The sequence below is a fragment of the Alosa pseudoharengus genome, unplaced genomic scaffold, assembly GCF_046254945.1.
Source record: "Alosa pseudoharengus isolate Yale_2024_CS ecotype anadromous, Long Island Sound unplaced genomic scaffold, YU_APseudo_1.1 YU_APseudo_1.1_scf_4, whole genome shotgun sequence".
NCBI lineage: Eukaryota > Metazoa > Chordata > Actinopteri > Clupeiformes > Clupeidae > Alosa > Alosa pseudoharengus.
The window spans coordinates 24,356,943-24,369,945 of NW_027468774.1; the positions used below are offsets into that span (position 1 = coordinate 24,356,943).

A 13,003-nucleotide genomic window follows, 5' to 3' on the forward strand; every position below is an offset into this window, starting at 1 on the left:
TCCCCGTGTTGTTTCGAAAGGCTACTGTAGCCTATTTTTATCCTAAATGAACTCGATTGTGTGCCCACCTGCGATATTGTCATGCCATAAACAGCACATGCATGACCACGATTCCACTATTACCAATGCGAAAAGAAACCTAAAGCAGAATTTGAACGTTGTTCTTTATCAATTTTTTGATAGTAACCCTGAGGTAAATAGAAACTTTGCACCACTTTCAAGTTTTTATCTTTATTTGAGGTGAGCAAAAGGAAAGTAAACATCTATTGAACAGCCTAAGAATCTTAACACTGACCAATATATTGCAACCAAGACATTAGGCTACCTCTTCTAGTTTATGGTAAACAGGTTTAATGCATTCAGTGAATATTTAAACCACATCAAAACGGTCATATTCGTAAACTTATTTCAAATGTGAACATGTTTGCATGGTCCTGAATAACTGAGATGTTTAATGTAATAATGCACATTTTAGTATCATGCAGGAGACCAAATGGAAATCAGGTGTCTATAAAATGCATGACATATTATGATCTGTGAGGATTTAGTAGCACCAACAAGTTGACAGTTCAGACATTAAAACACTTTGCCTTAGACTAAATAAAACTGCTGTTTCAACAAAAATGCACCAAAGCAGCTGTTTCAAATGAAAATGCATTCAAAAATGATACCATAGGTTTAAGCAATGCAGTACATTGCCTTCATAAGCAACAAGTCAGGACTGAGTTTATGTAACCTTAAAGTTAATGATACATGACAGCACAGTATAGGCAGTGTTTAATATGAGGAAACACAAGTGAAAATCAAGAATCTGTGTGAAATCTCATAAACTACGGGATGTTTAATGGTGAATAGAGGTGTACTACTTATTTCCAGGCAGGTGTGTGAGTGCAGGGATGGAAGTTATGTCAGACTAGAACAGAAGGTTATGAAGGGGATGAGCTTTACTTCTTGGAAACAATAAGACTATGGTAGAGGGGCTTGACTATGACATGTAAAAACAGGGAGTTGTCAATGAGGTACTCAGAGCCACGGCGCTGCAAGTCAGCCTCCACCAGGAAATCCCCAGATTCCTCGGTGCTCTGGTGGAAGTTGTAGACGTGACGGACCACCATCTTGCCTTGCTGCCTAGCCGACACAATCACTGTCTTCTGGAAGCTCACGCCTGCAAAGTCCGGGCTGGATGTGGCCGGAGTGACGATGATGCGTGGCCGGCCATGCTCGGTGCGCGTGGACTGCAGGGCGCCATGCTCACCGTAGCCTGAGCGCACGCTCAGTGGCAGCCAGCGTGGCGAGAACAGGGCATTCCAGGTCACCCGCTTGCTGGAGTCGTGGCCGCTGGGGCCCAGCTGCGTCTGGAAACTGAAGCTTCGGTCATCGCGCGTCGGGTTGTTGATTACCCAAGGCGCCCCCCACGATGAGGAAAGGTAGTTGCGCGGTGTGAAGATGCTGCAGTTGACGTCAAAGTACTTGGCGAGCTGAATGGGAGAGGCCGAGTGGAACTGGAAGGCTAGGAAGAGCAGATCGCGGATGGATTCGTAGTACTTGATCATGAGCGGTGACTGCTTCTGCAGGCGGAACAAGTGCTGGGGCGGGATCATGCCGTATCGGATGGCTCGCAGTGCGTTCTCCACCATGGTGCTTTCTGGCTGGTTCTGCTCGATCCAATTCTCCAGAGCCTCGTAGAGGTCCAGCTCGCTGTACAGGATGAGGTCCGAGCGCTGCAGGAGCGACATCAGCAGCTCGTCACTGATGGAGGACCACTCGGCGCTCTGCAGCACGGACGACAGGTTCCAGGACAGGTACTGCAGGCAGCTGTCTCGCAGCGAGACGTCGCCGATCTGCATGGCATACTGGTACCAGCCCACCACGTGACCTGCTGGCGAGTCACTGGAGAGGTGCTGAGTCATGTAGCGGGTCAGTCCTTGCTGCAGGCTCCACACGTGGTACTTGCTGGCGAGCTTGTGCAGGGGAATGGCCTGGTCCAGACGCACAGCGATGTCACCGCAGTAGAGGTACCTGCAGGGAATGTGAGGAGGTTGATGAGTTAAAATACACTGACCAGTGACTATATTGACTTATCGCCATGGCCACAATCCAGTCAAAAGTGGTGTTGGTCTAAAATTTGTGAGCTCACAGGGTGTAGTCTTTCCGGTGCCAAGAGTAAGCACTTGCTGAAAATAGCTGGCGAAAGCTTTTCAACCACTCACATGTGAGGAAAGTTGTTATTACATTCATGGAGTTTTATGCCCACCACGACCACAAAACTACATAATAAAATGCCAGGGTGGCTAGTGAGAAAGATAGATAATGTGTTGTGATTATCTCCCTTTCAAGTGACCTTGAACCATCTATATCAATTTGAGATTGTTCTAAAAGACAATTAGTAATACAATTATACTTTATGAATGCCCTAAACCATGCCTAATGGTTTTGTAGTAGTAAATAGTATCTTTACTTTTTTTCTGGTGCGAGATTGGGTCAGGTCATCCAATCCATGTTAGTACCAGAATGCAACAATAGGGGGAGCCATCTGACAAGATTATACACTGCAAGAGTGTCAAGTGAGGTCCATCGGTGAGGCTCACATCAGTCAGAGATTTTCTCCTAATAATTTGCCCACAAAACTGTGGGTACAAAGAGGGTTGGTCAGTCTTTCTGGACAATTACCTTCAGCAGTGATATACTTTGCTCACATGGGACCTATCAGAAACTTTGTGACTTATGTTAAATGTCTTAATATACCTAAGAGGAAGCTGCTTATTCCTATATGTTTGGCATGGCAGACCTGATGTGAAACTGTGAAACTGAACAGTGAAACTGACTTCAACACAATCCAACTCTGAATCCATTCCAATCCAACAATCCCCAGGAGAGACAAATGGCTTAAAGTTATGGCTTAATCTCACCCAAAAAAGCCTGTCTTTACCTGATAAATTTGTCAAAGACGGCAGCACAGTCCTGGGGCTCCCTGAGGACGAGGAAGCTGTTGTTGTTGTTCTGGAGCATCTCGTCGAACACGTCGCTCTGCAGTGTGAGCACCAGACTGTGGGCCTGGATCACTTTCATCTCATCCGTGCTGATGGTCCGCACGCGTAAGGTCACGTCACTGCCGTTCCCTTGGATCAGCAGGGACTCCATGCGCTGCAGCAGAGCCATGGAGTGGTTCAGGGTGGTAAAACCATTCTCAAGGTTCATCTCCTGCCTTATAGCAGCTGAGGAGAAGAAAAAATATATTTACATATTTAATACATTTATATATATATTGTAGTTTTCACCCTTCCCATATCAGTCAATATAAATTAGGAGTGCTGATTACAAAATATCAATGCATACATTAAAAATAGACTAGTAAAATATTTAGTATATGACCATTAAAATGTAGATGAGGACGTCACCATCCCTGGTTTGTATAAAAATGGACTATTGCACATCTGGTTTTAGTACGTAGTGCGGTACACTGTTAGTAATGTTGTATTTACACCAGTGTAGTATAATGAAGTATTTACACCAGTGTAGTATAATGAAGTCTTGGCATTGTCATAAGCCTATCCATGCTGCCAATGGTAACCTGAACTATAACTATGAAATCTACAGATTTAAACATCATTCCAGCTAAGAACGACAGTGTCTACACTACATTGTGTGGACAACAACATAAAGAATGGTATCATAGTGGTCACTTTTAGAACAATTTTGTGAACAATAGAACGATAGACAATCAAAATGCATAGAATTTTATAAGCATCACATTAATGCAGAATACTCCTCTCATATTGTTGCATTTCTAATTATCGTTAACAGTCTGAACTCCCTGACTACCAACATTCAGCAGCTGTACTTCATGTAACATGCAACTGACAGTAGTAGCCATAGGGTATGTGTGACCTGAGGTCAGTGTGGCATGGACAGTTCACTAATGATGATCAGTAGCTTAGAGAGTCACTAGATCCACTGTGGTTCAGCATGAGCCAGCACTTTTCATGCAACTAATCCACTTGAGCCAAATGCGTCTCAGATGTGCTAGGCACCTTCTGAACTTGAATGAATGATACAGACAGTTCACTTTAAACATGTAGTTGTACATGTGATACTTTTCAGGTTCTAGTTTTTATTCTTAGCCTTAGTCTAAGCTGCTTCTTTTCTGCTTCCTGACTCCTCATTCCTTGAAGCTATTCCCCCTTTTGAGATTGGGTGTGCATGGTTTCCGAAAAAAACAATGTCTCTTTCACCAAGTGATTCCTCTTGGGGTTTTAGTCCTCAGTCTCAGTCTCAATTGTTGACACCGCAAAAAAAAAATGAATGAAACTCAAATTAAAATTAGGCTACTATATTATGTCCTGTGTCAGACTCCTTTATGAAACAGACGGGGCAGCCTTGGAGTGTCTGACTGCATGTTTCTAAGACGCTTCAGAGGAGCACAGGTGGTGGGAGGAGGAGAGGTGAGGCGGCGAGTAGGGGGCCGTGTGTGCAGCTGTGGCGGAGCTGCGCTCACACTCCCGTGCTGGAATCACACATGAAAGGCATGGCAGCGGCACTGGGCACGCATGCAGTCTGCCAGCCCAATTAAACATCATCAGATCTCTCATCCTCAAAGGTCACCAGCTGCTCTGGTCCAATGGCTTTGAATGAGATTCAGAATCAAGTCTTTTTTCTCTCTCTCTCTTCTGTCTGGCTCGTCGTCTGGCAGTATCCTTGATGCTCAGTAGATCTGGTAGCTGTAACAGTTTGAAACAACTGAGCACTTAGCTATCTGTTTTTAGTTAATATACTAGTTTTAGGAATTACTCTCAGAATCGTTCTCAAATGAGCTTGTGTGTGTATGTGTCAATCTGCATATTATAGCCTCCGGAGCAAAATTACAAACAGTTCCACTGAAGAAAAGGTTTTATGAAAAAAAATAAATCTGGCAAATTTCTTCAGAATGTGTTTTCATATATGTAATATCCCAATTAATTCATTGCCACATTTATCCTGCAGTAGTGTGACAGCTGTAGAAATAAGACAATTGTTTACGGTGTTTACAGTGACCTCAGAACATACAGATCTGGAAAATATTAAGAGACCACTGCACATTTTTCTGATGTCATCCTACGGTAGCTGAGTGACATTCGAATGAGTTGACGGTCATATTCAAAATTAAGAGACCACTGCATCCACCTTCAAACTCACTAATAGAATATTTGCATGGACACCTGAATATGTGTTTTTTTTTTCGCTAAAAGTATTCTGAGCTATCCAATGGCTATATACCGGTACATTAAAATGCATCAAAACTGCTGAAGTCTGTCTGTCGATCTGTGCTCAAAAGTTTTTTTTTATTAAAAGCACCAAAGCGCCCAGGGCTGTCCTTGTACACATGCAGGGACTAAGAGGATGTTTGGGGAGTGCAACAGCAGCGTTGTCATGCTGATAAAGCATCCGCCTCTTGTTCGCGTGTCCCAGTGTCTCCCCCAGGGCTGAATTGAGAAAAGCTACACTGAACACAGACACTGCCTGGACTGCACTCACTCAGATAGAGCCCATCACGGCCAAGAACTGGGCTTTTTGATGGAGCGGGATAGAGAGAGAGAAAGAAGGAGAACGAAAGAGAGAGAGAGAGAGAGAGTCTGCAGGCACTCCACAAGCACCGAAGCAGGAGTAATTCACCTCATTCACCAGGGAAGGAGATTAGACAATGGCAGGGAAGACAGCATTTATGAAGCACAAGCAGTTTTTTAAACCAATAACAATAAATATAACAGCAAGTGTAACATAAGTTGTACATTTTGTTGATATGCAGTCTGGAGAGAGAGAGAGGCAGTACATGTGTGTTTGTGTGTGTGTGAGACCTTACCTCCCCCAACGGCCACGCTGTGGACGCCGAGCCCCACCAACAGAATCACTAGATAGAACTGAGTAGACATTCTCCCTCCCTTAAACGAGTAGGCCATGCCTGGTCCGGTCCTTCTCTCTTCTTCTTATCGCTCTTCTCCCTCTGGTCTGTATTCCCCTGCCTTGTCCTCCCTCTCTTTCCGTCCACTTGTCCTTCTTTTACCCTTCTGTTTCTCGCTGTGCTTAGGATGTCAGGATGCCGGGTCGCCCTGTGTGGTGCTTTGGCTCCCAGTCCTGCGCTCTTTATGTAGGACGCCGGCCCTTCCTCGCGCATCTCACAGCTTTGCGGTCCACATTGATTGGTGGAATCTGCCTAGGCCGTTGCCATGACTACAGCTTTGATTTTGAGTTTCTCCCTTTTCAGTGTTGCATGACATCGATCTGCGTGGTACTTTGCCAGTTGGGGGTCCATAGTTTTTTTTTTTTAAAGATTATTTTTGGGGGATTAGTGGGAGGGTGGATGAGTGGGGTAGGATCTCTTACAAGGGAATGTTATTGCTGAAATAAACGTACATCAATATTCACATGCACTGCATCACAACATAATAGTCACCACAGAGGATATGAAAACAGTGTTATGCATGCATGTCCACCACATGTGTTCTGAAGCTAAATAGAGTTAAAAAAGTAAATCAGATGTATAGGCTACGTTGCATAATTAGCAGTGTAATTATTCAAGCTACTTTACTGTTATTGTCAATTTGCAACATTACACTTTAATGCCATGCAGGGATTAACAATATGAAATCTGAATAAGAAATAGGGGACTTTACTGGTAGGCCTATTGAAATGTCTTACCTATTTCCATGGTCTACATTTTTGACACACAAGAGGCACAACACACAAGAGGCCTGGGCAGTGTTTCAGTGACTGGAGTTGTAAAATCTTTGATGGCAAAATCTCCTACAGGCTTTGATAGTCTGCAGACATTCCGAGGTGAGCACATTAATTGCCAGAAATGTAGGTGTTGCTGCTACACCTATGTCTTTGCTTTTGAAACACTGATGGAAGTTTCATTCACTCCACACACGGACAAAGCTCAACCGAAGCATCTTCTGAAGCAGACGCTTGCTGAGAGCCTGTGCGTGCGCGGTGTGGTGTGGGGAGAGTTGTGCCCCGGTGCGTGCTGTGACCGCAGGACCCCGTGTGCATTAAGTTCGCTGGCAGCTGCAGGCGGGGAACAACGCTAATGACCAATGCCAGAAAAGTGCAGGCAGTCAATACTACGCTCTACCCACTTCTGCAGGCTCTGCACTCGCACCACAAACTGAACCAAAAGTACCAAGCTTGTCCAGTCCCGTGGCATGAAATAGCCTATACGATGCTCTGGTGTCTTTTCAAAACTTTGCTATAACATATTCATCCACTTTCAAAGTATATGCAATTTTCATGGCAGTTATACAACTTTCATGAGGTAAGTTCATGACATAGTTCATAACAGTTCATGACATGTTAAGTTGTTGGTATAGCTACTCTAAGGCATAAAGTTACAACCAACCAGAGGAGGTGCTTAAACAATAACTTGAGCCCTCAGTCCACAGAATAAATGTGATAATGCAAAATATTGCCCTGTATTTTAGGATATTCTAAAATAAATGCATCTACAGAAAGATATTTGGTAATATGCAATGGTACAAGTCCGTGGTTTCTTTTTGGTTACAGTTAAATACATATCTGGAATGCTAAAACTCTAAATCCTTCTAACCTGCCTGCATATGTCATAAGTACTGCACTTACACAGCCTTTATGGTATTGCAAACAAAAAAACAGTACTTGGCAGTAAGACACTATTCCATTTTTCTTCAATAAATTCATTATTAAGCTGGCATTTGGAAGAGCGGCATACAATACATACAGTAACTGTGAATTATAGCCTATACTTCTACCTCAGCATCTTGCTGTGTACTTTTGCCATTGTTGCATTGCAGTTCTTTGTTCTCACTCTCATACACCATAAACAAGCTCAGAAGATGGCCAGAGACCAGTGTGATAAGAAAAATGGAGATGCACACATACATCTCTCACACACACACACACACACACACACATACACACATACACACAAAAAAAAAACTTCAGGTAATGAGTGCTCAATGTTGAACCTGTTCATTTTCTCACCACCCTCATTTACAATCTATAATATCACATTCATACAACATTTCATGAGAAGCATTTAAGCAAATCTCAAACATATCAAACATGTTTGTTCAAGCATTACTCTGGTGGAATTAAAATTGTCCTGTCATCCTGTCGTTGTTGGAGTTCACCAAGGTCAGCCTCACTTGTGCACTGGGTCGCTCATGGCCATGAATGTGCTGACTGATCAGAGTATACTCTCTGACAAGGTGCCAAATTCTTAAAAGCCCCCCTGGGGTAGATTGGCACTGAATGATCAATGCCTTTAACGTTAATCTAACTGTTAACATGGCTGTTTAGGTGAGGCGGTGAAAGCCAAATACAACCCCCCCACAAACAGAAAAGGTGTCAGTAATGGCCTTGCAATGTTACATGAACCGTGTGGGATCAACGGGTTCATGGAATGTTTTACTCTCTTAGCATCACGCAGGAATGCTTTGTACTCAAGTTGAGTATGGCCTTCAGGAGAGTTTATGACACGAGTAAGCCTATATCAATAATGCAAACATTGTGTCAGTCATGCATTCCATTGACATCGCACTGTTCGTTGGTTAATATGTTGCAAAATAATGCAACATTACAATGCAGTGGAGGTGATAATGATAATGAGCGGTGATAATGAACAACAGTTAAGAATCCGATAATCGTAGTTATATGGAAGAATATTACCTAGCGTTCATGGGCTTCGAAAAACCTTTTTCCAAGTGAAAACATCATCATTCCGCGTCATTCACGTCACATAATGTGTGAGTCAGAGGTCGGAAACTGGGGCTAGATTCAGGGTATTTCCCTAAAAAAAATAAAAAAATAAAATAAAATAAAAGATTTTGCTACCCCACCAGGGGCGATTCTAGATCTAGAGCTTTGCTGGGGCACAGGCCCCCAACTCCCAATAGCCTACATAAAAAAATATATGAAATATATTGAAATATGAAATAAATGGCTAGCCTACGGGTAGGCTACAAGCTTCAAAATCATTATTGTCACTGTCATACTGTAGGACCAACACTCTCCCTCAATTGTTGTAGCAGCCACTATCCAGCAACATTCAAACACATAGGCATAAGTAGGCCTATACTCACTGCATGAATTTAATAGGCTTTCCTACTAACACAAGGGAAGCTTATTTTTAGTCAAAATTGAGATATACTTCCCTCCCAGGCAAGGGTCCTATAGTCATCCTGGCAATACTGCAGTTCTTTGTAGCTTAAATAGCCTACTAAAGCCTTCATACTGACTTTTGGTGATAATTTCCAAATGTAGCCTATACAGAGTCTGATTCTGTGTAGATTATTATAGGCTACATTTGCAAATGCAGCACACTTATTTAAGTTTGCCATTAAACCATAGATCAAATCACAGCTACCAACATACATGTTAATGTTATCGTTAATGTGGGCAATTATCATACCTCCCTCGTCCTCCTCATCTCTCCTCACTGTTCCTCTCCCTCTGCCTCTGTTCAGGAAGAATTTTCTAATGTCCATCTCTGAATAGTTTATCAGAAGGCTATGTTTAGTTTTACAGTAGGACAGCTTCACAAACAGTATAAGCTACTTTTACAGCACTCTCTCTACAGTATAGGCTACGTAAATCATTATTAATTCTCCGCATGTGTGCATGCAGCCTACGCATGGTGTGAGTGTGTGTGTGAGGGAGAGAGCACAAGCTGGTAAACTGTTGCTAAATTTAGGCTACAATGACGCTAAGCATTGAAAAACAGATGCTAATTATGTGGGCAACATTCTCTAACAGCGATCAACTTGTCATTTTTTCTGTCAAACAAGCTGTGAATTAGTTGTAACATTAAAACAGGGGACGACTTACTCTGCGCTCAAAGTGATGTGATGAGCTCAAGCAGTTTCCACAATACAACGAAACACTCGGAAGAATCATGTGAACGATTTTCATTGGTTGTTGCGTTCAATCTTACCCAGCTACAGAGGTGCTATTTTCTGATTGGCTATTATGGCCCCTTTCTTTTTTCCCTTTTTTATTTTTATTGGCTGGTAAGTGACAGGCTCGAGTCATGACTAAAGCAGGCACGGAGATGCGCTCATGAATGCCGTTTACAGCGAGAGCAGCGCTAAAATTTTACTGGGGCACTGGAGACTTTTACTAAGGCACGTGCCCCAGTGAATAAGGTCTAGTGACGCCCCTGTACCCCACCTCAGGGTATTCTCAAGTACTCTGAGGTAAAGTGGGCGTGCCTGCCCAAAATGCCGCAAGAAAGCAGGGTAATTAACACTTTCCAACTTGGGTGGCGGATTTACGAGACAACCCGAAAGAACCATTATTTAAGACCAGATTTACTTTAATACTGGGATGAGCTGGCATGCATGTTTTTGACTTTTGCTGTATTTTTAGTATTAGTAGTAGCAGGTTTGACAATACCCCCTTTAGGAAGCACCATTCCTCTCACCATTCCTCTTACCTTCATTACTGTATTTGGGTGAAGGGGGAAGTATAATTCAGATGTTTGCGTTTTGTTAGGGCAGTATTGTATGTTTATGAAGCACATTTGAAAAAATGTATTGACTGTTACCACATACAGTGGGTCCCATTTAGAAGTGGCCACTTCATTCGCACTTTCCGTGATTCATGCAGCTGCGTGAAATGTATTACAACTTATCGCCACAAGGTGGAAGTTTAAGTCCGCTGTAGCATTGTAAACAGGGCAGCGGATTGCATTCAAAGTAGGGCTGTCAATCGATTAAAAAAATTAATCTAATTAATTACATACTCTGTGATTAATTAATCTAAATTAATCGCATATATGATTTTTGCTGTGAAAGTATTTTAAATATTTAAATTCAAATGAATCATTGAATAATCAGCATTAGTGACATTACAGTTCAAAAACTCTTTTATTATTATTTTAATAATGGCCATAATAATCTATGATATGACCTAATATGCTGAGGAAATAAATTCAAAAGTGCTTCGGGAAGAAGTTTTTTTTATCACATACATTGCAGAGGACTTTATTTTAATTAACACTTTATTTTTATCAACATCATCAAGCCGTTTTTGAAAAGTAAATGTTCCAATCAATGATCTAGGCAGCACATTTTCTTCTCCCCTTCTTTTTACAGTCTAATGGTTACTGACTACAACGGCTCTGGGTCAACGGTCATATGAATCGATTAATCTGCTTATTTTTTTTAATCAGTTATTTTTTCTCAAATTAATTAATCGAAATTAATCAGTTATTTTGACAGCCCTAATTCAAAGGCGTTGCAGTGGCAGTGAGATACTGTAAGCAGAACGAAACTTAAAATCACCTCGTTGAAGTCATACAGTAGACTAGGCTAAATCAGAGCCTACTTTTGTTTTTATCAAGCTGGGGCCAGAGATGATGGCCTTTGGCGAACAGTTTAGGTCTACTCAAAATGAGTAAAACCCAAATTTGGCTACCATGCTACCATGCGAGCGAGCAATTATAGCTTGATGAGCCGCATGTGGCTTGCGAACCGCGCAATGAACACTGCCATAGACCTACGTTTGCTCCGGAAAACATTAATTGTGCTCTGTATTGTCATGACAGAGAAGTTAGTATGTTAAGCTTAGGTTTACATTTCGATAGCTAGGTTATTATATACCAAGCTCCACATTGCATACACGCCAGCTGGGAGGAGAAAAAGGACATAATTTCGCCTGGAAAACAATTATGTGGATGGTCATTGTACGCTTGAGATGCGAGAGCAGGCTAAGTTAACAGATCAATGGACTAAAGAGAGAAGTTTCAGTCATCATGACAGCATCACAGATTCTCTTTAGAGTTTAGATGGAGTTTACGTGCACAACGCAAGCACAACACAACCCACCCACGTTGGTTCACTCCTGGCTCTGTGATTGGTTAGTGAACTTAGATTCCTGATTGACTAGCCAAACCTGAGCATCGCCATTGGCTATTCAACAGGAAGCGCCAGAATCGTCTCAAAAGTACTTGTGTAGGCTACTTGAAGAAAATACTTGTGCGAGCACCAGAGATTCGTAATGGCAGAATAGTTTCGTAATTGAAAGACAGCAACTGTGGAAGGTTTAGTACCTGTGGAATATATTTGTAAGTGAAGGAAATATGAGTAATAGCCTACTTAAAATCGTTCGTGTTATTTTTTTGTTAAATCACGAATAATGTTTACAGTTACAAATCCTGATACACACACACACACACAATAGCCTACGCTTCTCATCCCTAAGGTGGTGCAAAAGTCTGTGCACTTGCAGAAAAGATTTGTAACTGTACAACTTTTTGTGCGTAGAATATTGATTTGTAGGCCTAATTGTAGAATATTTTTGTAATGGTAAAATATTTTTAACTGTAGGATGATTTGTAGCTGTAAATCCGTACCCGTAGAATAGATTTGTAAGTGTAGGGCATATTTGTCATTTTGACAGTTACTTGTACGGATCATTTTTACAGTTAAAAATAATTTCTAGTTTCAAAACGTGATAGGCTACACACGTAGGCTACAAAACATTTGAGTCTAATATTCTTCCATACAGATAGGCCTGACTGTTTTAATCTAAAAAAACTGCACACATCATAATCTACCACTGGGTGGCACAGACCACCACATTTTCACTTGCAATGTTGTAAACCATGGAGCTATTGATTGATGTTAATCTAAATATCCCTTTTTAGCTTTCAAATGATTTTGTTTCGTTACCTAATGGACCTAACTTTATAGCTGGACACTCACAACATTCACATCAATTATACTCCCCAATTACAATAGCCAGCCTACTACAAGGTTATGTTGGTGATAGTTTCCTGCTTGACAGTGAAGGCTTTGTATACAACATAGCTGTATAATATTAATATGGTTGTGACATTGTGTTGATAAGCTATTTGCATAAAATAAGGAAGGCTTTCTGTAGCCTGGTAGAAAGACGAAAATACCATGGTTTACTCTGAGTTAATACACGTGATAAAAAAGGGTCGGAGCAATAACACATAGCAAATGCCAAGGGAAAGGTGGATTAGCCT

General features: G+C 41.8%; 1 protein-coding gene across 1 annotated transcript; it reads right to left on the bottom strand.

Annotated features, from left to right (window-relative positions):
• Nucleotides 1-944: 944 nt before the first annotated feature.
• btbd17b (BTB (POZ) domain containing 17b) lies at nucleotides 945-5,933 on the bottom strand. The gene is made up of 3 exons (XM_076266668.1): nucleotides 5,837-5,933; nucleotides 2,930-3,215; nucleotides 945-2,019 (listed from the first exon to the last, which is right to left on the bottom strand). The coding sequence occupies exons 1-3, from the start codon at nucleotides 5,931-5,933 to the stop codon at nucleotides 945-947; spliced, it is 1,458 nt and encodes a 485-aa protein (XP_076122783.1).
• Between the last annotated feature and the right edge of the window lie 7,070 nt (nucleotides 5,934-13,003).